General features: G+C 51.6%; 1 protein-coding gene across 6 annotated transcripts in view; it reads left to right on the plus strand.

Moving 5' to 3' along the window:
• The window catches only part of ECE1 (endothelin converting enzyme 1), a 156,323-nt gene that overhangs the window by 104,783 nt on the left and 25,979 nt on the right, over nucleotides 1-25,561 (plus strand). For 4 of the 6 annotated variants that reach the window (XM_065574847.1, XM_065574845.1, XM_065574844.1 and 1 more), the window contains exons 5-13: nucleotides 10,345-10,469; nucleotides 12,942-13,088; nucleotides 13,325-13,390; nucleotides 14,434-14,625; nucleotides 17,419-17,561; nucleotides 20,244-20,358; nucleotides 22,579-22,689; nucleotides 23,895-23,997; nucleotides 25,260-25,333. In XM_065574847.1, the coding sequence (XP_065430919.1) occupies nucleotides 10,345-10,469; nucleotides 12,942-13,088; nucleotides 13,325-13,390; nucleotides 14,434-14,625; nucleotides 17,419-17,561; nucleotides 20,244-20,358; nucleotides 22,579-22,689; nucleotides 23,895-23,997; nucleotides 25,260-25,333 (1,076 nt within the window). Of the gene's footprint in view, nucleotides 1-10,344; nucleotides 10,470-12,941; nucleotides 13,089-13,324; nucleotides 13,391-14,433; nucleotides 14,626-17,418; nucleotides 17,562-20,243; nucleotides 20,359-22,578; nucleotides 22,690-23,894; nucleotides 23,998-25,255; nucleotides 25,334-25,561 lie in introns of all 6 variants that reach the window. The other 2 variants (XM_005281717.5, XM_005281716.4) reach the window with 1 other exon arrangement.

Here is a 25,561-nt window from a genome sequence, read left to right on the forward strand (position 1 = left end):
GATGTCTCAGCAGACTGAGAATGATAACTCTGCCTTCCTCCTGGGACATCCAGCCTAGCATGGATCCTGCAGACCTGGTCACAAGGTCCACATTATAGTAGAGAAACTTTTATCACTTGCAGCAGCAAACCCAGAAGTGGTCTTGCTCAGATGCTCTCTCCTCCTGCTCTAAAACTCCTTGCAAGCTTCCCCAGAGAGGAAAGGGTAACTCATGCTTCCCTGGAGCCCTCATTCCTCTGATTCTGGAGCAGAATGGGCTTTGCAGCATCCCCCTCTTTCTATGATGAAATCTTCTTGCCCAAAGATGGGGATAACTTGCAGTGAGAGGGAGATGGGGAATTCCTAAGGGAAATGCAGAGAGGAAGGTTAGATGGGGACAGGGAATGTTATTATGAGCGACTAAACTAGCACAAAATCTCAGCGGTGAGTTGCACAAGCTTAGGCTAGCCAGCCCCGTGAATTAACGGGTGGGTTAATGCAGTGGCTCTTAACCTTTCCAGACTATTGTACCCCCTTCAGGAGTCTGATTTATCTTGCATACCCTAAGTTTCACCTCACTTAAAAAATACTTGCTTACAAAATCAGACATAAAATACAAAAGTGTCACAGCACACTATTACTGAAAAATTGCTGACTTTCTCATTTTTACCATATAATTATCAAATAAATCACTTGGAATATAAATATTGTACCTATATTTCAGTGTATAGTACATAGAGCGATATAAACAAGTCATTATCTGTATGACATTTTAGTTTTTCCTGACTTCCCTAGTGCTTTTTACATATCCTGTTGTAAAACTAGGCAAATATCTAGATGAGTTCATGTACCCCAGGGATACGCATACCCCTGGTTGAGAACCACTGGGTTAATGACTGCAAACCGCAGTGATTGTATGCAAGAAACACATGTCCCTGCTGAGGCAGTACAATTGGCTTGAGGAGAGAAGAGATTCATCTCTCTGTTGCCCCCTGGTGGCAGCAAGCTGGCATCTGTTCCAAAGAGTGGCCCCCATTCTAGGCTCCCATCACAGAATCGTAGGACTGAAAGGGACCTTGAGAGGTCATCTAGTCCAGTCCCCTGCTTCATGGCAGGACTAAGTATTATCTAGAGCATCCCTGACAGGTGTTTGTCTAACCTGCTCTTAAAAATCTCCAATGATGGAGATTCCACAACCTCCCTAGGCAATTTATTCCAGTGCTTAACCACCCTGACAGTTAAGAAGTTTTTCCTAATGTCTAACCAATCATGAGGTTACATTTGCAGCAAGGCCCTATTGGGACTGGGGGGGTAGGGGATATGGAGTGCTGGCTGTTGGTGGCATGTATCCACATAGTGTGATTCTACCTGGCATGAACCTGGGCTGGATCAAAGGTCCCACCAGCAGAGAAAGCCAAGCCTTTGTGACTGCTCACGACTTTGTTGTTGATTTCTAATCTGAGCAACTTCTCCCTGCCAGGTGCATCTTTCTGAGCCAAGAGGTTGTGCTAAGAGTAGGGCTCCAAGGAAAAACAGGGAAGTGACTTTCAATCAGACAAGAGAGAGCTACCTGCAGCTGGGTGCTGTTGGCTCCCATGGGCTTCATAGATAGGGTTACCATATTTTGTGCCTCCAAAAGGAGGACACTCCACGGGGCCCTGGCCCCGCCCCCGCCCATGCCCCAACTCCGCCCCTTCCCCAAAGTCTCCGCCCCCTCCCCTGCTTCCCGCGAACATTTGATTCGCGGGAAGCCTGAAGCAGGTAAGGGGGGTGTGGGGAGAGGAGGCGCGGCCCAGGCTGCCCCCCCCCCCCCCCGGCGTTTCCAGCCTGGGTCGGCTCGGGCCCTGGGGTGCCGGCCCCGGGCCCGGCCCCCGGCCGACCACCCCCGGCCGCCCAGCACCGCCGGCCCCCGGCGGCCCGGCGCACCCCCCGGACACGCAGCACCACCGGCCCCCGGCGGCCCAGCACCGCCGGCCCCCGGCCGCCCAACGCCGCCGGCGGCCCGGCGCACCCCCCGGCCGCCCAACACCGCCGGCCCCTGGTGGCCCCCGGCGGCCCGGCGCACCCCCCGGCCGCCCAGCACCGCCGGCCCCCAGCCCCAGGCCAGCCCCCGGCCCAGCGGCGCCGGATTTTCCCGGACATGTTCGGCTTTTTGAGATTTCCCCCCGGACGGGGATTTGAGTCCCAAAAAGCCGGACATGTCCAGGAAAATCTGGACGTATGGTAACCCTATTCATAAATCCATGCTGATTGCTGCGTGCTCTCAGCATGTGAAAGGAGAAGTGGGGAAATTGCATCTGTACAGCTGCAGCCCTCAGGGCAGTGTTTGTGCAGACTTTGAGCAAACAAATGGGTCCTTATCAGTGCTATTGACTCAAAGAACCGGGCTGGTTCTGAGGATAATTATCTATAGGAGGATAGTGAGGAAGTTCTTGCTTCATTGGAGGGGTGTGGCGCAGAGCTGTGTTCCTCTAGTCCAGGGGTCGGCAACCTTTCAGAAGTGGTGTGCCGAGTCTTCATTTATTCACTCTGATTTAAGGTTTCGCATGCCAGTAATACATTTTAAGGTTTTTAAAAGGTCTCTTTCTATAAGTCTATAATATATAACTAAACTATTGTTGTATGTAAAGTAAATAAGGTTTTTAAAATGTTTAAGAAGCTTCATTTAAAATTAAATTAAAATGCAGAGCCCCCCGGACCGGTGGCCAGGATCTGGGCAGTGTGAGTGCCACTGAAAATCAGCTTATGTGCCGCCTTCGGCACCCGTGCCATAGGTTGCCTACCCCTGCTCTAGTCTCTGATCCATTGTAGACTGCAGGGTACATTTTGCACTTAGTGTCAGGGTCACAGTAGATATGCCACATACCAAGTGGACTGAAAAGGGATATAGCATCAAGCAGAGCAGTTCTGCATGGGATTGGTTTTTTAATTTAAAGGGACCTGGGATAGTAAAAACATGCAGGCAGGTTCCAGTTGCCCCCAGCTGGGGTTTGTGTAATCACTGCAGATCTCTAATCTAAAACAAAATTCAGTTACACCACAGAGCAAAACATTAGTTATAACATTTCAGGGCAGTTGCGGCCATCAGAGAAATCTGACCTGCTAATGTTAAGTGAAACCGGCAGTGCTAATAACAAACATATGTGCTGGAGACAAGACTCCCATTGCTGCCCTAGACCTACACGGTGTCCATAGCTGCTGCGGTCTTAGCAAGAAATGCCCCCCAAATCACAAACTGTTCTGTCTGGGACCATCGGGATGGCTTGAGAGTAAATTTTAGGTAGCAATGAAACCAATTCAGAACAGGCAGCAGGAAGTCAGAGCTAGCTTGGGAACCTATTGGTCCGTCTTCCGGAACTGGGATTAGCCACTAAGACATGTATCCCAGCTGAGGCCACTGGCCATGTTTGTTGCCTACAGGGGGCATGTGCTCCAGAGCTCAAAAGAGCACCTCAGAGTTTAGCTAGGTTGCAGAAGGCAACTTCTCCCTAAAGAGGGAAGGTATGAGCATATGGTTACCCCACTCCCACAAAGTTCCAGTAGTCCACAGAATTTTATTCTATTTTATTTTATTTTTGTTGTCTCCATACATACAAGCCCACTCATTCCATGACTGTTACAGGCTGTATGTGAGTTCTTCTCTGCTGGATAGAGCCCTAAGAATATATAAAATGTAGCCACAATTTATCTTAGATGGGATGCATTTATTAAATACATTTACATAATCAAGCTTCTACCCAGCCTGGGTTCCAGATTGATCTCTGTTATTTACCAGGGTCTTTGGCTCCCTTTGGAACATTTTGAATCACACAGCGCCATCTAGTGACTGAATCATATATTGCAAGCAAACATAGCCTTACAGGGGTGAGGAGTCTGTTATTATAGTTGTTAATTATTATTATTTATTATTTGTATTGCTCTACAGCCTCCTTGTTCTTGTTACTGAAATATCGGGTCCACCTAGCTGAGAGCCAATAACAGCCAGACAGGGATAAGGAAGAGTTGCTTTATTCTGCAGAAGAAAGGAGAGCTTTGCACTTTAGTACAAAAACTCTGCCTTACACACATTTTACAGATCTTTTATACACATTCAGACAAAGGTCTTTGCCATGTTAACACTTGATTGGTGGTTGTCAGACCCGTGCTTTTGTTTTCTGGTCAGTGAAAACCGGCTTGGGACCAGCTCCAACTACCTTAAGGCCTTGAAGGGAAGACAGTTGAAAAGTTCAGGCTACTGTGTACTTGAAGTGTCTGCTTCCCCCTAATGGCCACTGGTTGACATAAAGGCTGCTCTGTTAAGGGGGGGTCACTAGTAACTTTCACATTCTCACTATCTTTATTTTCTAGATTAGTTCTTAAACTGAATGCTTCACTCACTTACAACACATAAAATCTTCTCTTCGCCTGAAAGGAGGGATGGGGGGCATTTAAATCATTTACATTCTCTGTTGTTCATATCCTTTTTGATACATTTTCTCCCCCACCCCTAACTGTTCTCATTGCTGATTGTCTGTCCTACTTTAGGAAGGGTGGGTGTGAGGCAATTTCTAAAGGGATTTGAAGCTAAACGGACTCTGTGTTACATCAGCCTTTCTTGTGGGCTGCCTGCACTATGGCCAGTGGAGTTATTTTCATAGATTTCAGGCCAGAGAATTCCACTCAGTTTCCCCTGTAATGATCCCAATAATTTGTGTTTGACTAAAGCATCTCCCAGAATGGATCCAATCTTGATTTGCAGATTTAAATTGGAAAATCCACCACTCCCCTTGGGAGTTGGATCTAGTGGTTAATCACCCTTCTTGTTAAATGTGTGTACCTTATTTCTTATTTGAATACATCTGGATTTAATTTACAGTCATTTGTTCTTGCTCTGCCTTTCTCCGCTAGATTAAAAAGCCCTTTAGTTGCTGGTATAAACAGCTTCACAAGAAGAAAACACCAAGTCATTTCTTTTTGATAAGCTAAACAGATGGAGCTCTTTCCATCTCTCCCTGTAAGGCATTGTATCCAACTTTCTAATCATTTTTGTGGTTCTGCTCTATATCCTCTCACAATTTTTCAATATTCTTTTTAAAATGTAGACACTAGAACTGGATGCAGCATTCAATTATTGGTCTCACCAATGCTGCATAGAGAGGTAAAATTACCTCCCAGCTCTGACTCACTGCGTTGTTGATACATCCAAGGATTCCATAGTGCTTTTTGCCTCAGCATTGCAGTGAGTAGGAGCTCATGTTCTGTTGTTTGAAAAGGATGTAAAGGTCATAGTGGACACAGCATCACTGGTTTGCAGGCTGCAATCCTGCATTCAGTAGGTCTTGCCTGTGGGTCCCTCCTCCTCCCCCCAGATGTAGGATTTAGTTTGACAGAGTGATGGAGTTCTAGGGGAGGGAACCTTAACAGATTGTAGAAGCTAGAAACAGAAAACATCTATTGGGCCATGCTATTCATCCAGTCCAGAAAGTCCAATGCAAAATTGTTCCCTATAGTGTTCTAGTGCTTTGTCCATTTAATTTAAAAATATTTCATAGTTGAGAGGTTGGGTTATTCAAAGGATGTTCCCTGGTGGATTCCAATTGGTTATAAAGCTGCCCAGACTGTAGGGCCTAAATCTCAAAGAAAGTGTGTGTGTGCGCATGTCCCTTCGACTAGTGGATGGCTGCTCAGAGCAGACCTATACTTTTATGGCTTCCTTTTTAAGGCCTGTCCTAATTATCTTGCTCTGGCCTGAGGGAGAGTTTATTATCTGTCTTTCAAGGAGTTGCTTGCAGACTTGTGGATCTTATTATGCAAATAAATGAGAGCTAACAAGAAACCTAGCCCCAGGAACACAGCGCACTTACAGTCAGTTCAACAACGGAAGCCAACCCATCTGCAGAACTTTCAAGGGCTTCTGGGAAAGGCCTTTTGTTTTGCTTTCATTGTCTGTCTTCTCCAAAGGGAGAGCCCTGCCTCTGCAGTGTGGGGAGACGGGACCAGGCAGCCAAAGACACAAATTAGCTCCCCATTTTGGCAGGTTGGAATTGCTGAACTTCGAATGCCCTGGTGGCATCTCCAGCAGCAGATGAAACTACACAACAAAGAGCTCCCTCGTGGAGCTTTTGCTTCCTCAATTGCCACTTCCCAGGCAAAGGAGCTGGCGTGGGCCTGGTGCTGGGGAACGGTTCCCATGGCAATGGGAGCGCTTTGTTCCCTGGGCTGAGAGCGCCTTTCCCAGATCTGGCTTTTTCCAGCTCATACAAGTGGGTTGTGTTTGGTTTTTCTAGCACACAGATGTGCAAATGTTTGGCTACTAGCTCCCTGACTTCCTTCCTAGCCCTCAGGGAGAGCTCTGTCACTATCACAGGTTTGATAACTCCCTCTGTCCCACACCTCTGTAGACCTGCTACATGCCTCCCGTCTTTCCAGCTCCAGTGGACAAAGGCCTTCGTCAGTGAGGGCCAGGCTTGTGTTAAGTGTAAGCAGGCCCTGATGCAGCTATTGCTTAACGCACATCAGCACATCCACGATTCACCCCATTGCCTGCTGTGCTGAGTAGCAGAGTGAACACCGGCCAGGGAAATCCATTTTCCCATGCTCTCTTCCGCCGGGAAGAGCACTATTGGGAGCGGCTGTCATGTCGTGCAGTGCATTCTAGCATGCTCTTGTGCACAGATGGGGAGGAAGGGGGGCAGACTGAGTTCAGAGCCCTGGCTCAGGAACAGAGTCTGAATACCCCACTCCCAAACCACAGATGGAGTCATCATGTTCCACTCAGTCACAGTACGGAGGGTAGGCAGGCCCCGCCTGCATCCAGCTGTCATCAGCCAGTGGGGTTGAGATGGGGTGACATGAGGAGCTGCCTCTATGGCCTCTGAAGCCTTGGTGGCCAAGTACAGGATTATCTCTGAAGACAGGACTCCGCTGCAGCAGGAAATTGAGCTCCAATAGAAATCTCCTGGGCTCTGCAACTTCCCATGGTGACGCCTTTGAATCGCAACATGTCCTGACACAAATGTCAAGGCCTTTGTTCATGAACAGAGTCTAAAAATGAGGCAGCCCCAGCCAGGCTCCAGGAATGGAGCCCAACCCCTTCACCCCCCCATGCACATGCAGCAGTTCAAAGCACTGAAGCCAGGTCAGCCACATCTCATGCTCCACAACTTGGCTTTGCTCCAGGTGGAGCCCACTCCATCAGTCCAGCTGCTGCCAGGCCTCTCCCTGCCCTGCCCCTCTAGCTTCTGCTGGCACTTCATCACCCCTGGAGCCTGAGAACCCTTCCAAGGTGACTCCCCATTGCTCAGAGTGCACTCCTCCCACTGTCTCCAGTCAAGCGGGTTTCCATCACAGTTCACCTGCTTTCCCCTCTGATGCTGATGGGAGTTCTCAGGGGGATGTCACACTTGAGCTCATCTTCAGTACAGCTGCGTAGCTCATGGTGGATCATGCCAGAACAGTCTGCAGTGCCGTGTTTAGATAGATTTGGAGGTAGGGCCCAGCGTAGAGGTAATTGGTGATCTTTCTGTGTAAGATACTGCCTTCTACGTTGCCTTTTCTATGGGTGTCCAGTGGGAGGGCCTTTTAAGAGATTTGAACACTGAGATCTCCATCTCCAGTAAACAAGTGGTGACTTCAGAGTCGGGTGTCCTTCTGCCCCCCCTTGTGTAGGAGCCTGCAGGTTACCATCCAGAAGGTCTTCTAAACGATTTCTTCCTTCTCTCTTTACCAAGGATGTGTGTGTTGCAAACATTTCTAAACAAGCAGCATCTTGCTCACTCTCTGTTATGCAAAAAGCACTTTCCAGCTGACACAGGCCTTAGCCCAGATACTACTGGTGTTTGCAGGGAAGGCTCACCTAGCAGACTGCTGTCTACAAACCAGGGAGTCACTTGAAGTACTGCTGGGGTTGCATGTGGGCAGGGCTGGCTCCAAGTTTTTTGCTGCCCCAAGCAAAAAACATTTCCGGCGCCCCCCGGCTCCACCCCTTCCCCACACCATTCCAACCCCTTCCCCAAATCCCCAGCCCTGCCTCCTCCCCAGGGCACGCTGCATTTCCCTTCCTACCCCTCCCTCCCAGGCAAGGGCTGAAGCGGAACGGGGGTGCACTCGGGAGGAGGTGGAGATAAGCTGGGGGGGAGCGGTTCCGCTACCCCCGTTACTTCCTGTGGCTCTCCCCGCGCCCCCCACCACCGCAGCTCACCTCTGCTCCGCCTGCTCCCCTGAGCCTGCCACCGCCGCTCCGCTTCTTCCCCCTCCCTCCCTCCCAGGCTTGCCGCACGAATCAGCTGTTTTGCGGCAAGCCTGGGAGGGAGGGGGGAGAAGTGGAGCGGCAGCGGTGCGCTCAGGTTGGCACAGGGAGGGCGAGGAAGTAACCCGGGGGGTGGGGGCAGAGGAACTGCTCCCCCCCCCCCAGCTCACCGCCGCCTCCTGCCCTGAGCGCGCTGCCGCTCCACTCCTCCCCAGGCTTGCCGCAAAACAGCTGATTCACGCAGCAAGCCTGGGAGGGAGCGGGGAGAAGCGGAGCGGCGGCGCACCCGGGGGAGCAGGCGGCAGTGAGCTGGGGGGGAAGCGGTTTCCTCTGCCCCCCTTCCCCCCCCCGCGGGTTACTTCCTGCAGCCCTCCCCTGCCCCGCCTCACCGCAAAAAAAAAAAAAAAAGAGAGGGCTGGAGTGCCCCCTCTTTGAAAGTGCCGCCCCAAGCACATGCTTGGAGGGCTGGTGCCTAGAGCCGGCCCTGCATGTGGGATGTATGTGTGCCAAGCCCAGCCACTGAATAATGGGGACTCCCTGACTTGGTTACATCTGCCATATTGTCTGGCCAGCACTGTCTTCGCTGCCCCTCCTCTTCCTCTTCTCTGGACGCAGAGTTCCATTAGGGAAACAATGGCATCCAGCAGCGTATGGGCTTCAGCTGTGCGTGTAACTAGCTGCCTAGAAACCGAGATGAGAACAGGCTTATGGGAGCAGTTTTCCTCTCATCCTGGGTTATTAGAATAACCTCTGCTGTTTAATCTGGCTGCTCCAGTCCCTGTCACTCTCAGCAGGAGGGACTGCTGGGGACAGTATATAGGACTGCTGGCTGTAGAGGAGCTCTGTTACTTTGGCTGGCAGTCCTTAGTATCTACCCCCTGTAGTGTTTCTCCCCAGAATGATCACTATAAGGCAGTGGGGGTTTCCCACTGGGGCTAGAGCAAGGGAGCGGGAGGACTTCAAAGAAACACTCAGTGTAGGCAAGGCTTGTGGGAGCAATGGGGGATTGTTTTCCCAAGGATCAGTCTCTGAAGTTGGAGGAGGTGGAAAACTGGGGACTCCAAATCAAAGATGACCTTTGGGAAACAGCCTGCCTGCCCTAACTCTGCGCGGCTTCCAGAAGTGGCTGCCAGGTCCTTACGGTCCCTAGACACATGAGCGCCCAGGGAGGCTCCACGTGCTGCCCCAGTGCCAGCTCCACAGCTCCCATTGGCTGGGAACTGTGACCAATGGTAACTGCAGGGGCGGTGCATGCAGGCCCGAGGGCAGCATACAGAGCCTCCCGGGCTGCACATGCATGTAGAGGCTGCAGGGACCTGGTGGCCGCTTCCTGGGAGCTACGGTAAGTGCCATCTGCACCCTCTCCCGCATCCCAACCCCCTGCTCCAGCCCTGAGCCCCCTTCTGCACCCCAAGCCCCTCATCACCAGCCCCATCTCAGAGCCCCCCCCCCAGCCAGAGTCCTCACCCCCCTCCCACACCCCAACTCCCTGCCCCAGCCCGGAGCTCCCTCCTGCACCCCAAACCCCTCATCCCCTACCCCACCCCAGATTCCACACCCCCAGCTGGAGTCTTCACCCCCACCCTGCACCGCAACCCCCTCCCCCATCCCAGTGAAAGTGAGTGGGGGGGGTAGAGCGAGTGACGGGGGGGGGGAATGGAGCGAGCGGATGCAGGGCCTCAGAGAAGGGGTGAGGAAGGGATGTTTGGCTTTGTGTGATGAGAAAGTTGGCAACCCTAACCTCTGGGCCTGGCAGTTCAGAGCCCCGGCGCCTCTGGGCTTGCTGCATCACTTAGGAATTTTAAAAAATTGCTTGAGCCCCGGCTCCTCTTTCATTACTAGTTAAGCACTGCTTTTCTTACAAAATACAGTCTCTCCCTCCTAAACAGCAATGCTTGGGGGGAGGGATAGCTCAGTGGCCTGCTAAACCCAGGGTTGTGGGTTCAATCCTTGAAGGGGCCATTTAGGGGTCTGGGGCAAAAATCTGTCTGGGGTTTGGTCCTGCTTTGAGCAGGGGGTTGGACTAGATACCTCCTGAGGTCCCTTCCAACCCTGATATTCTATGACATGGAATCATCAGCATCCCTCCTCTGGCTCAGATGGAGTCTTCCTAGCACCATGCCCGGCTTGTCTTACAGAAAATACCACATCAAACATGTCCAGCGAGGCCGAGCGCAAGGCCCAGCGCTATTACCAGTCCTGCATGAACGAGACCAAGATCGAGGAACTGAAGGCCAAACCACTGATGGAGCTGATTGAGAAGGTAATCCCTTTCCACTCAAAGTGCCTGAAGAGACTGGGGGTTCCACCATTCATACACTGATGGCTGGGACTGGCATGGCTGCAGGTTCCCACAGTGGCTCCTGGACACTCCCTCTGCCAGAATCTCCACGTTTAGTCCCATTCTGGATGTAAACCCCAAGATAGCTGGTTTGCATCTCTAATAATTGTGCAGTGCAGGGTAAATGGCCTGGAATGGGAATGTCTGTCTTACCTCTCTGTATCATGGGCATGGACTACTCCTAGTGTCCAGATGCCCTGTGTGGGCCATTCCACCCCCAGGGAGGTCACCTCCTAAAGGGCTACTCTAGAGTAACCTCAGTTCAGGGTGTCGGCATCTTCCATGGCTTTGGCGGATGTTACAGCAGGTAGGCTGAGCCATGCAAGGGTGCAAATGGTGAGGGAGATTTTCAAAGGCACTTAGGTGCCTAGCCCCCATTGACTGGCCATGGGAGTTAGACACCTAGCTGCCATTTGTGCCTTTGAAAATCTCACCCAGTATCTTCAGTGCTCAAGTCTGCAATGGGTCTGAAGGAGGAGACTCATCCCCACCTTCCTCCTCAGGACACTATCCAACAGGACATGTATCCATCTAGGACATGGACTCTTCCTGGCAAAACCAAAGTGGATGCTGTACTGAATGGTCTATGGGCGACATCGATCCATAGAGCTGACAGGGCAGGGGAGAGGGTGTCTTTCATTTGAGAAACTTACTAATTAGAAAGAAAAGGCTGGTCTTGCCTGCCTAGTTTCCTAGTTCTTCCTGCTACCAGCACATCCTACAGGCAATGGGTACAAATAAAAGCTCTAAACCTTGTGCACGTGTATGGGGTCCAATACTCACTGTGTGGTAGTTCTTCCACTCTTGCTTTCAGTGCCTCCAGAAGCCAGCTGTGCAGCTGAAATTGGGTGAGATCTGGTCTTTCCATGAAGCTTCCATTGCTGGATGGTGAACATGCAATGAAGACCAAATTCCATGTTGCTTTAGCCCAGTAAATGGCCTAAGGCTCTAAGGCAGCCCATCAAACAAATGCCAAGTTACTCTGTATTTAACCAAATTACTGCCAGTTTCCAATCACTGCACTTTAACCTCCCAAACTTCCCTTCCACTAGTTCAAAGGGCACTTGCCAGTACTTTATATGCTTTGTAAAACCCTCTTTGGAAGCTTGAAAAAGTTTCTCCCACTGGCTTGATCTAGCAAACTCTTCTAATTAAATGTTAATATCTGAAACTCAGTGAGGTCAGCATTGCTCTGAGACAAACTCATGTGGTGGAGCAAGCAGGAGGCAGTAAAAAATGCCCAGAATGTTACTTTTCTGTAGGACCTACATTAAAGCAACATCCAGCTTCTTTATTAACCTTCCACGTGACAATGTTGGCTTCTAAATTCAATAGATAATATGATTCTGAGAACATCTATGCCCAAGTGTGGATTTTCAAATGCAGCAGCACTGATCTATCTCTGTTATTAAAGTGAAAGGGAGGTCTACCATTGATTCCAGTGGGACCAGAATACGACCAACACAGAGTGCTTATACACCCTGTATAACTGCTGAGAGTCAAGAAAAATTTTGGACCCTGGCTACCTGATTGCCATGCTTAAAGTGGTCTGAAAAACCCACGGGGTCAATTATCAATATCCGCCTGTCTCCTTGCCCAAAATCAACCCTGTGCTCTGCAGCCCCCACAGCCATTCTGCCTCCTCCAGACTCACCATCAGTTCTGCCTCTACATCAGTTGTCTCCCCCAGCCTCACCTGAGCTCCCCCAGCAGCTCCAGGAGCTCTTCACCCCCTCTGCCCCTTCCCAGGCTGGGTGCAGTGTGGGAGCTGAGAACAAAGGAGCCAGTCTGTTGTTCACAGGAGAGATGGAGGTAGAAGCAGGGAGCTGCCCTCGGCTGCTGGGCTCTTTTTCCTCCCACATCCTTGTCCATGAGAACAATGTCAGCTGTTGGGGGAGCAGGGAAGAGCTTGACCTGGTTCCTGCATCCGCTGTGATTGGCTGCTCTTCCTCGGGAGGCGGGCAAGGGGGGAAGCAGCTAATCAGAGGGAGGGGTCCCCAGGCATTACTGATATCGTGCACCCCTCAGCAACTGGCTGGCTATTCAGAATTGTTTTCGCATGTCTGTGACTACAGCACTTTAAACACTGCCCGAGCATGTCCCTTCTTTGGAGAAATGTAGACTGGACCTTCATTCATTTGTCAAGACCTGCTGCTTTGCATAGGAAGTCAGGAGCAGGATACAGACTCCTCAAGGCAGAAAGCAGCAACCTGGCCACTAAAAATCCAGTTGATAGTCCGTGTTTGATCCATGCTCCCATGAGTTTGCCTCCTTTGCTCAGCTCTAGGTGGTGCAACCAGTCCCTTGCGCTATCTCCTTAATGGGAAACAAGACCCCTCCTCTGCACGTCTAGGGCCCTATCTCATCCATCTGTGTGCGGTTCTCTTTTCCCAGCTCGGTGGCTGGAATATCACGGGCCCCTGGGACAAAGATAACTTCAACAAGACCCTGCAGGAGGTCATGGCATACTACCACACCTCACCCTTCTTTTCTGTCTACGTAAATGCTGATTCCAAGAACTCCAACAGCAACGTCATCCAGGTGAGTGCAACAGCCTCATTCCTGACAGATAGTCCTGACAATGTTCAACTGAAAGACGAGTTGGGTCCTTTCCTCACTTTGCATGGTCTTGTTTCACTGGGGTAACAACTCAGCAGTGCCCCCCTGTAGTGAGAGCCAAGTCACTTGGCTACAGGAGCTTTGCTTGTACCATAGCCACGCTCTTATCTTTCTCCGTGCTGTGCACCGTGTTCACTCCTGCTCCATTTATTCTTCAGGTAGACCAGTCAGGACTCGGGTTACCTTCCAGAGATTACTACCTGAACAAAACGGAGAATGAGAAGGTATGCGCCCATCTCCTCTCATGTTCTTCCTTGCAGCATGGGCTCAGTTTAGCAATTAAGGGCTACTTAATGCCTATTCCCTGCAAGATCCATCTGTTTGAGCACCAGAAAGACCTTGTGCGTATTATTCACCTTCACTCTCAGCCCAGGAACCACCTCAGTGACCCGTCCTTCCCCATGGGTGGAGGGTGCCCAGCTCCAGGTGCAAGATGAGACACAATGCTGGCATTTTAGAGGAGATGGGATTCTAACAGCTCACTACACCCCAGGCTGGCAACCTCACTGCTCAGCCACATAACTTCCCTAACTGTGGCTGCTGCTCTACCTCCATGCTCCATCCTCATGAACTAGTGGATCTTAAATGAAAAGGGAGAGGAAAACAAGCTAGCAGTATGCCTCTGAATATGCCTGGTAGTGATTTTGGCCAAGGACAAGTCCCCTTGGGTGAGTGATGCATTCCTGTGATTAAATCTGCCATTGCCTATAAAGCAGACATCTGGGAGGCATTAGCTTTGTGCACACAGACCAGCTTCCTGTAGAGCTGCAGGAAGAGTAGATTCTGCCTCTCTGAGCATCTCTAATTTAGGATATGCTCAGGCTCCTGGAGATGGTCTCCTCTGACTATGGGCCTGGAGAGAGCTATTCCTCTGCCATGCTAAACTGTCTCCTGTAGACAGGACAAGAGAGTGCGTAGATATGGATGAGAGAAAACAGACAGGGGTTCTATCAGCTATGCATTATGGAGGAGGCAGAAACTTGCCCTCTCAGCGGGAGCTGGAGCTGGGGGATGGGAGAGGAGTTAAGCAGGGAGGGTTTATTTCCAGCCTGGTGTGGATAATAGATTAAACATAGGCAAGGCAGAGAGTCTCTCCATTGCTCATTACCCAGCTGGCCTGTTGTCCCTGTCGTAGCAGGGCTGCTACAGGTGACTAGTTTCAGGCTGAGCCCTGGGGAGTGAATTCAGGCCTTTCCCTCATTTCTCATTCCCAGCCAGCAACTAACAGCAGGGCCAATCACCTTAACTTCTTCTCCCTGGCATCTAGGTACTTACTGGGTACCTGAATTACATGGTGCGGCTGGGCATGCTCCTGGGAGGGGCAGATGAGGAGGCCACCCGGCAGCAGATGCAGCAGATCTTGGACTTTGAGACGGCGCTAGCCAACATTACCATCCCTCAGGAGAAGCGCAGGGATGAGGAAGTGATTTACCACAAAGTGACAGCCGGAGAGCTCAAGGTAAAGGCAGTAGCGGCACACACGCCCTGGGTGAGAGGCAGAGGCTGGTCCTTGGCTGTAGTAGAGGTGGAAAGGTTCAGCTGGGGAATGGGGGAGGGGCTACATTAAGATCTTGATGCTGGTAGCCTGCCACTGGCAATGGGATAAGCTTTGCCAATACCAAAGTGTTTCTGCTGTACTGGGGCAAGAAACACTGTAGAACATGCACCATGCAAGCTGGGAACCACACTAGCAGCTTCTGTTCTGTAATGGTTCAGAAACCAACCTGTAGAACATGTTTCTGTGAACCTGTCTATATCCAGAAGCAAATGTGACTGCTAAGCCCACCACCCCCTTGCCTTCCCATGCCTAGCAGTGCTCTGGTGTCGCCCATAACCCTGGATCTGAGACTTTTCAGGGACACCCTGCTCTCAGCAAACATTCTCACTGGCCCGGCTCATGCCCAAGGCTGAGAAAGTAATAAATAAAAAAAAAAAAAGAAAGCCGCCTCAATTCACAACCCTTCAGGGAACCAAGCAACTTGTTCTGGAAGCTCAGTTTTAACTTGGAAACCTAACCATAGGCACCTGTGTTTGAAATCCTGGGCCAGGGTGCTGTGATCTATTGCCCAGCACACTGCTGCTCCTAACCCCTGCTGCCCCATCAAGATCTAACTTACTGATCTCTGCTTTACTGGGTCAACAGCAAGAGTTTTCTCGCAAAGCTTCTCCATGCTGAGGGCCTGGCTAAATATATCAAACCTCTATGACTCTGGAGAGCCTGCTGTTACCTGGCTCCTGCTTCTCTAGGCCTAAACTTCACCTGGTAGAATTTTGTCTTTGGGGAATGCATCTGAGCTTGCTGCCTAGAGGACCATGCCTGTAGCCTCTTACCAGCACTCCACTCAAATCACCCCTGTGTTTGAAGTCTTCAAAGTGGCAGGTTCCCTGGTGGTGTAGGGCTAGGAGACTGGCCCTATGCAGCCCCCAGTACTGGAGTGTGTTGGGGGTGGGGTAGGAGCCATGACTGGGAATGTGCTGCAGTCTGGCTATTCTGGGCTGCTAAATGACTCCATCTTTGACTCTCTTGCTCTGTGTGCATATTCTTCCTCTGATCTGCAACAGGTGACTTGGTGACATGCTGCCAGTATCGCACACTGTTTACACATAGCCTCTTGAGTTGTGCCATTTCTGCTGTTAACCCAGCCATCTGTCACTGGTTTAATTTAGAGGCAGCTGTTTGCACATATGTGTGACAAGGATCACCTGTGATAACTGGGTGCTGCTGGAGGATCAGTATCTCCATGGCATCCCAAGACTAACTTCTTGGTGGCTGGTATCTGCTGGGTCCCTAAATCCTTCACCTGAAAGCCTGATGAGTCATTGTGTATCAACACAGTGAGTGTACCAAGCTGTGCGTGGCACTCTTCAGCAGTGAAACTTCAGTTTTCATACCTCTCCCACGCCAAGGAGCTAGGTGGGATTGCTATCTAGCGCTTTGCATCCTCAGAGGTCAGTGTCAATATCCCCACTTGCAGATGTTATTTGTCTCTGCCAACATCTGCTGGGGAGTAGAAATATGCAGGCATAGGAGATTTGGTTTCAAGCTTTTGTTACTAACAGCTGGGTACATAAAAGTGAGGGTGTTGGGATTCCTCCAGCAGCCACAAGCTACTCTGAGAAACTGTGAGGCCCAGAGAACTAGGACACAGGAGACCTGAGTTCTATTCCCAGTGTGGTCAATGACCTGTTGCATGACCTTTGTGCCTCAGCGTCGTCATCTGTACAAGGGAGATAATAATACTGACCTTCCTTTATAAAATGTTTTGACAAAAAGTGCTATAGAGGAGCGTAGGAGCTCTGGAACCCTCACTAACGCAGTGTGACTCTGTCCCTGCCAGGGGCTGGGCCACTCTAAAAGTTTGAGTCTGCTGCTGAGCTAAAAGAGATGCTCCTTTAACTCAGGTTGTAGAGGTTAGATTGCTTAGATGAAGAGATCCCACGTTCAGTCCCTACTAACGGTGCAGCTGGGGGCATAGTTACAATTGTTGTTATTCCTAGAAGGGTGGGAATAAGTTTACTCCACTTGTCATCTTGAGCACTCCGTTTACACCATTCTGGATTTATTACATCTTTTTTTTATGAGCGGTCAAGACAGGAAATAATTCTGTCCCCTTCAACCTCTAGAAGCAGGAGTTATCAAGGGAACCTGACTGCAAATTCTGACTAACCCATTAGATTGAGGGTGAACGGTTTTCCTCACTCTTGAGGGATAATAGCTTGCATCTCTGCATAGAAAGGGCATGCAGCTAGCTGAGCCTGGACATACAGGACCAATTTAAGTCATCAGTAACTTAGAGCAACAGCAATCAGTTATAAAACATCTATCTTGCATGCAGTGGCAACGTGCTATGGTCCATTCCTCACTGAAACTGCCTACCAGTTCAGGTTCCTCTTGGAGAAGTCCTATGACCATAGCTAAAGACCCTTGAGCAGCCTAGTCCATCTGACCCTAACTTCAAGACATGTTCTCAAAATAAGATCCATCCACTGTTGACCTGACACAGCAGCTCTTTCCTCCCTCACTCACCTGGCTTCAGACAGACATCAGTGAAGCTGAAGGTAAAACACATGCTTTAATCCACGCCTTCGGAGTGAAGGTGTATTTAGAGGGCACATATAGCCAGAGATCGCAGCTGCTCTGCAGACTGGCCTTTGGGCTAACGGTCTGTCCAGGTAACATAGCCCTGCCTCCTGTGCTCTGTGTCTCATTGGGTGGGCAACATGTAGTTTTTTCTCTCTGCCTCTCTTCCAGAACCTGGCGCCAGCTATCAATTGGATGCCCTTCCTCACCACTGTGTTCTACCCGGTGGAACTCAATGAATCCGAGCCAGTGGTTGTCTATGCCAAAGAGTACATGGAGCAAGTCTCCAGCCTCATCCAAGCCACAGACAGATGGTGAGAGCTCTTACCTATGAATGGCAATGCAGGTATAGGAAACATCCTGTAGAATCCAGTCCGCATACCAAGAAACACTTAGGGTGTGACACTGTTATGCTCTGCAAATGATGGGAATAACCTCTCCACCAATCACATCTCTCCCACATCAGAGGGGGCTTATGGAGCAAGGTGCCACTCAGGGTATGTCTATATGTACAGCGCTGTAGCAGCACAGCTGTACCAATACAGCTGCAGTGGGTCTTGTGAAGAGGCTGTGTACCGATGGGGGAGCTGTCTCCTGTTGGCATAAAAAAAACACCTCCACAAGCTGCAGAAGCTATGTCATCAGGAGAAGCTCTCCTATAGCCTTAGGTTATGTCTACACTAGAGAGTTTATAGTGGCACAGCTACACCGCTCTAAGCAGCCCTGTAGCTGCTCTGTGCCTATGGGAGAGCGCTCTCCCATCGACATAATTAATCCACTCCCAACGCGCGGCAGTAGCGATGTTGGCGGGAGAAGATTTCCTGCAGACATAACGCTGTGCACTCTAATGCTTATGCCGGCATAATTTATGTTGCTCGTGGGGGTGGAATATTCCCCCCTCTGAGTGACATAAATTTTGTAGACAAAAGTGGTAGTGTAGACACAGCCTTAAGTCTCCTGCCATACCCTAGCCACTCCCTCAGGGATGCTGGGTTTATCCACACTTGAAATGCTACAGTGACGTGGCTATGCCACTGTAGTACTTCAGTGTAGACTCTACCTACAGCGACAGCAGGGGTTCTCCCTTGACATGAGTAATTCACCTCTTCCGTTGACCTAGCACTGTCTACACTAGGGCTTGAGTCGGCTTAACTATGTCGCTCCTGGATGTGGATTTTTCACACAGCTGAGTCGATCTAACTTTGTAGTGTAGACCAGGCCTTGGACAGCCAGAGGTAGCCTTGGAACCCAGGAGTCCAAGTGCAGCTGTTCACAGTGCTGCCAATGCATCTGAGTGCTGTTTGCATCAGGAGGCCATGTTTGGGGGAGGGGGACAGGAAAAGCCAGCTTCTGGAATAGAGACTTGCATACCAAGAGGTTGCTACTGTATAGACTGCCAAGCTCAGGTCCCCAGCTCTGCCTGATGGCCTGTGCTGAGAATGGCAATGTAGGGTTCCTCTCTTGTACACCAGCATACACCCACCGGCTTTGGGACACTGTAAGTCATTGCAGAATCCCTCCCTTAGGGCACCAGATACTGCACCAGGGCACCCAGTGCTCCCACCCTCTTTGCTTTTGCTGTAGTAGAAAGAGAGCCTAAGACACATGCCCTTGTATGAGAGGTCTGGTATGAGGCCTGAACTAAAATAGTGGGCAAGCTTTGCCGATATAAAGCAAAGTTAGCAAAAGTCAGCCTGTAAGCAGATGTCAGGCTCTGTCTGCATGCAAGTTCACAGAAGCTGGCAAGAACAGGGCTGATATTGCAAAAACACACACATTCCTGAGAAGTGCTAGGCACAGGACACTCACACAAACACATTCTAGAAGGGTGATACTAGAACACCCCATACCACATATGGTACTAACAACACCCCCCCCCAAAGATAACGAGAACACCCAGGAGCGCCACCAGCTTTTCTGCAGCCCTAGGCAGCGGAAGGTCCCACCCCGAAATGCTGCCCCCCACAGAGGTGGCGGAAGGTCCCGCCACTGAAATACTGCTGCAGTCGCCGCCCCCCAGGCGGTCGCCTAATGGGTTACGCCAGCTCTGAGAACACCCTGACCCCTCCTAAAGATAAGGGTCAGGATGACAGTGTGATGGATAGAGATGTTTTGATCAAACTAACCACGCCTGAGGGGCAATGCGTAACTTGTTTGTACTGGTGTATAAAATGGAGTCTCAGAGGGAGTGTCTTTGGCCAGCCTAGGAGACAGTGGGAAGTCCTGCCACTGACTGAGTTGCGTCCATTGTCACGGGCATACATGTGCTAGTGTAACTGTAGACATTAATCCAGGGAGCTAGGACCATGCTTCGTCAGCAATAAACCTGACCGAGTACCTTTGTACCTTAACGGCTCTTGTGGTCATTGGGTGGTTCAGTCGAGGTCTGCTGTGCCAGCTGTCTGCGCAGAGGTGGAATGGCACATAGAGAAAACACACACACAGCCAAACATCTGAGTACAGATGTGAAGATCTTCTTCCTCAGAAACACCCTGTGTAGTTTATTTGCAGTGTTTTAATCCCTCCATCCATACACAGCAGTGTCTCCACACCTTTACACACCATATCTCAACTTTCTAACCCCTTTCCAAAAGTGGGGGCAGGGAACTGGTGTCTCCTTCCAGAGAATTCCCCTTGGTCAGGCCCTGCTAGCCACTATTTCTTCTGCTTCTCCTCCCCTTGCACTTCTTTCCTGTGCTCTTTTATCCAGTCTCCTTGTTAATGGGCTAATTAGCTCACTAGCTTCCCTGCCCCAGTCTGATCTGGTATTGGGGAACTCCTCTTCTTAATCAGGCACTGCCAGTGGGCCTGACTGATTAAACAGTGACCAGAAAGCTGCTGGGTCAGTGGCTGATTCCCAGCACCCGGTCACAGGTACCAAATGGCTGACCCCCTTGTGGACCAGAACGACAAAGGTTGGTGGGACTCGTCTCCAGAAAACAGTTGGGAACTTCCATGTTTTGTAGAAAATCTTTTTATTCTCTCTTCCATTGCAGCCTCTTGAACAACTACATGATCTGGAATCTGGTGAGGAAAACCAGCTCCTTCCTGGACCAGCGCTTCCAGGATGCAGAGGAGAAATTAATGGAAGTCATGTATGGGACCAAGAAGGTGAGTCTGTGGGGGAACAGGAGGGAGATGGGAGAGAAACTACATGACAAAACACGCGTCACTACCCAAGATAGTCTCCACCCCCAAATCACTGTGCCTCCTAGCTTAAAATCTTCCAGGCTGCTCTCTTTCAGCCTAGCGGGTCGCTTCAAAGGGCTCCCATTTCCCATGTGATGGAGGTGCCCCACACAGCTTCATCCATACATAGGAGGAGACATGGGCTTTCTGTTTATGTGAGGCTGCCCTTCTGATTTGGCAGGGCCACAAGCTGTTGGCCTGGAGGGAAGGGCAGAAATTCCTCCCTTTCCTCCCCACAGCAGGAAGGCCTGGCACTGCAGTTCCCTGTCGCTGGCCCAAGAGTTGCAGAGTTTGGGTGGGGTGCCTGGCCCCATGCAGTCACTTGCATTGCTTCTGCTTAAGGCCACCCTTATCTCACTAAGGACCAGCGGCGGCCACCTCAATCATTTCACAATGAATCCATCTGTCCAAAGGCCAGCGGTGTCTCCACCCACAGCACTGAGCTCTTTGTGAAGTGGGGGAGGCTGTGCACAGAGCTGCCAAATGCCACTGTAAGAGTGCAGCAGGATTGCTCCCTCCTCCAACCAGCCTGAGAAATGGTCCCTGGAGCCCTGACCTCTTTCCAGGCAAACGGTTAGGACCAGATGCCTGGAAAAGGGAGTCTGGCCCAGCTTGGCTGAGCTGCAATTCCATCCAGGATCACCTGGGTGACTGCTCTTATCATGCTGAGATAAGAGCAGCCTCTGAATCACAGGAGATGGGCTCTCACTGCACTCGGACAAGGTGCTGGGATTGGTTTTGTCTGCACCTCTGAGGGGGAGGAGATGGCAAGAGGGGGAGCCTCTGGGCCTCATGTGGCCCTGGGGGGCAGGCACTCACCCAGTCCCATAGGGGGAGAGAGGGGGAGGAATGGGACAGCAGGGCATAGAAATGACCATCTCAATGGAGCGAAAGAGAGGCCTTAGCAGGCTTGAGTGATGGGAGTGTCTCTCTGAAACCCTACTAAAGTAAGGGAGAGTGGGAGGCGAGATCCCCTCTACTTCCTGCAAGCCCGCTGACAGTGGAGGCCAAAGGGGACAATTGCCCAGGGGCCCGGGCGATTTAAAAGGGGCCAGGAGTCCCTGGACGCTGCTGCCGGCAGCACAGCAAGGCTAAAGCAGGCTTTCTGCCTGCCCTCTCTCCGCGCTGCTCCCAGAAGCAGCTGGCATCCCTGTCTCCCCTGGGGAGGGGGGTCTCTGCACGCTGCCCCCGCCCTGAGCACCCACTCCGCAGCTCCCATTGGCCGGGAACCACAGCCAATGGGAGCTGCAGGGGCGGTGCCTGCAGGCAGCGGTGGGTGGAGACCCCCTGGGCCCCCCACCTAGGAGCTGCTGCCAGAAGGGTGTGCCGGTGGTTTTCGGGAGCCACCCAAGGTAAGCGCCGACCCTCTGATCCCCTCCTGAACCCCAACCCCCTGCCCCAGTACAGAGCCCGCACCCAAACTCCCTCCCAGAGCCCACATCCCCTCCCACACCCAAACTCCCTCCCAGAGCCTGCACCCCAACCCCCTGCCCCAGCCTGGTGAAAGTGAGTGAGGGTGGGGGAGAGTGAGAGATGAATGGTGGGGGGTGGAATGAGCAGGGGGCAGGGCCTCGGAGAAGGGGCGGGACGGGGCGTGGTCTCAGGGAAGGGAAGGGGCAGGTGGTGGGGCAATGGTCTTTGGGTTTCGCGATTAGACAGTTGGCAGCCCTACCGGGCAGGCATATGGAAGCCCTGGCCATGCCAGAAGAGCATGCCCAGCAGTGCAGCCGGCAGCTCGCTGGGCACCAGCCAACACAGGTGCTGCACCGCCCAAAAGTCAGGTGGACCGCATCCGCGTGGCTTGTGCGTGTGTGGGGGCCCATTTGCTGTTCTGCCCTGGGGCCCAGAATTGCTGTCAGCGGGCCTGGCTTGGCTAAGCAGTATTTCTTCCCCGCACACACGCACAAGTGCCATTCTGTCCCCCCCCACACACACACACAGAACCCCCGCTTCTGTGCCCCTCCTTCCCTGGCTTGGCTAAGCAGCGCCCCCAGTTCCTCCTCCTCCGTAGCTAGTGCACTGAAAGCACCCTCTCTTGTTTAACCCACTGCTCCCAGCCCCGTGTCAGAGGCCTCTCTGCACAGAGCTGTGTCTGGCAGGGTGCAGGAGTGTCTGGTTTAATCTTCTCTTCTCCCCCCACAGACCTGTCTACCACGCTGGAAGTTCTGCGTCAGCGACACCGACAACAGCCTGGGCTTTGCGCTGGGAGCCATGTTTGTTAAAGCCACTTTTGCAGAGGACAGCAAGAAAATAGTATGTCCCCACCTCCCACTGGATTACTGGGCTGGCTCACATGCCAGTGGGGAGTGAATCTAGAGCCAGATTGATTTACTGTCTCTCGAGTCACCTTGCATGTGGAAAGTGAAACTCCCCCAACATGGTATTTAAAGCTTCAAACAATAGCACAGTATGGACCCCATAAATGCCTCTGGAAAACATGTGTCTAGGGGTGGAGGGGAAGGGGTTGGTGTTGTGCCCCGAATCATTCACAGCTCCAATAACTAACTGCTGCCTAGTCCCTGTCCCACCACCAAACCTACTGTATAATGGGGGAGAAGAAAAATCCCTGTATTTCTATAGCACTTCACAGGGAGCTCTGGCCATTTTCTAGATGGGGAAACTGAGATATAGAGGGACATGACTGGCCCAAGGTTACACAGTGAGTTAGTAGCAGAGCTGGAGCAGAACCTAGATCCTCTGGCTCCTAATCCTGTGCACTATCCACTGCTCCATGCTACTTCTTGGGGAAAACTGGCAGCTCTTCTGTTTGGAAAGGGACCGTCTATCTCATCCCCAGAGTATCCAGTGCACCAGACTGAGGACCTTGTCCCAAATGGACATGCCTCATTGTCATTACATGCTGCAGGGTTACAGGCCATGCTCTAGGAGCAGATCTCACCAAAGCTGAAGAGGCTGCAGACTTAAGGCTCCCTCCATAATGTCCCTTATGCTCTCAGTGACCTACTTAACTCTCCTCATCCTTACAGCCTCCTGGCTAGATGATCAAAACCCACTTCCTTTTTCTGACCTACGTTTGTCCTCCTTTTGGCAGAGCCCAGCATACACATGTACACCAGCCCTCATTGCTAATGGCGCTTCAGCCAACATAACATTCTTGTCTCCTGCAGTGCCCAGTGGCATCCTCCCATCAGCAGCAGCTCTGCTCTGGGGGGAGCGTTTGCTTCTCCGCCGCTACGTGTGGGTCCCACACAAAAACCACGCCACTAATTCATCGTTGCAATCTACCAGCTTCAAAGTAGATCATATTTTTTAGGACTGAATTGGGGACAGCACCCCAACCATCTGGGCCCTTCACCACCTGTCTACAGCCGGGTGTGGTGTGGGATGTTTCCATCTCCCCGCAGCTATTTCAAGAGACTTTTGCTTAATCTTTGATCCTGTTGAGCAGGGTAAATGTTTTGGCTTCCAGCTGACACAAGACCTCTTATTTTGTCTAGGCCGAGGAAATGATTACAGAGATTAAAACTGCCTTTGAGGAAAGCCTGGCCACTCTGCAGTGGATGGATGAAGAGACGAGGAAATCTGCCAAGGAGAAGGCTAGTGGTGTTTAAGCAAGGCACAGTCTGCCCCTCACTCCATGCCTTGGGGGAGCTCTGTACAGCCCCTAGCATTTCCATCATGAGATTGTTTCAAGCAGATCCTGGCATTTTCCTTTTGCCGCCTCAGAGTTGGGGAGCTCCCACATTAATTTGTTATTACCCATCCTTGACTGTTTCTTTGCTAGCTTGCGGGGGTCCACCGTGGCATCTTAAGACTCATCGCAGACTAACAAACTACGCCATTATTATGTGTATTCCGTGGGCGTGCACTGCTGGGATAGCTTCCCTAGGGGACAGCTCTGTCATCTGAGAGCACAGTCTTTGAGGTTTATTTCTTGCTCTTTCTCATTGTAAATCCCAGTAATCAAGATTTGTGATCCCATAAAGGCAGGGCTGGCTCTGGCTTTTTTGCCGCTCCAGGCAAAAAAGCCTCCCGCCGCGCCCCCCGCCCTGAGTGCGGCAGGGGAGGGCGCCGAGCCCGGCCGCAGGCCGCTCTCCCCAACCGGCCGAAGCGCAGGGGGGAGGGCGTCGAGCCCGCCGCGGCTCCGCTGGCGGCCGAAGCCCCAGGAGGAGGGCGGATAGCCCGGCTGTGGCTTGCTGTCCCCAGCGGCCAGAGGAGGGCGGAGAGCCCGGCCGGGGGTCCGCTCTCCCCGGCGGCCAGAGCGCCGGGAGGAGGGCGGAGAGCCCGGCCGGGGGTCCGCTCTCCCCGGCGGCCAGAGCGCCGGGAGGAGGGCGGAGAGCCCAGCCGGGGCTCCGCTCTCCCCGGCGGCCAGAGCCGGAGCACCACACCGCCCCCCTCCAGGTGCCGCCCCACGCACAAGCTTGGTGGGCTGGTGCCTGGAGCCGGCCCTGCATAAATGTGTGTAGACCTCTCTGCCTAACAAGGCTGGCCTCCAGTAGGTGACACATGGAAAAAACTCAAAATGAGGGAGATACCGATTATTCGTGCAAGAAAGTTAAAAATGCTGTGGGATACCTTCCATCCCTGCAACCCCCCTCTCTGTGGCCATGGTTCCAGGAGCCTTCATTTCTGATGCAAATAATTTTCAGCGATAAAAATGAGTTGCGGGGAGTGACACCAGATCTGGATGGAAAGTAAGAAACTTGAGATTACCATGTGTGACAGCCCTTGGAATTAGAGCCTTGTGGCCAAGCTGGACTCTTTCCCCACCTACTCTCCACAAACCCACAGGATGTGCACAGATCAGAGGAACAGCCTTGTATGATCCTCCTCTTCTCTCTTTCCAACTTCAACCCAGGCAGATGCAATCTATGACATGATCGGTTACCCCAAGTTTATCCTGGATCCCAAGGAGCTGGACAAGGTGTTTCATGATGTGAGTTGACTGGCTACACACCCTCATGTCTGAGTTTCCTCTACTGCTCCACTCTTGCCCCCCACTGTAGGAATCCACTGGGGAAACTGCCGCTCCATGTGAAATCTGATACAGTAGCCCTCACAAATAGACCAGCCACAAAATTAAACCCCCATGATTCAAAATGTGTCCTAAACCAATTGATCTGCAGCCAAGAAATTTAATATTGCCAAAGTCTGTTCTTATTGT

The sequence above is a fragment of the Chrysemys picta genome, chromosome 21, assembly GCF_011386835.1.
Source record: "Chrysemys picta bellii isolate R12L10 chromosome 21, ASM1138683v2, whole genome shotgun sequence".
Lineage (NCBI taxonomy): Eukaryota > Metazoa > Chordata > Testudines > Emydidae > Chrysemys > Chrysemys picta.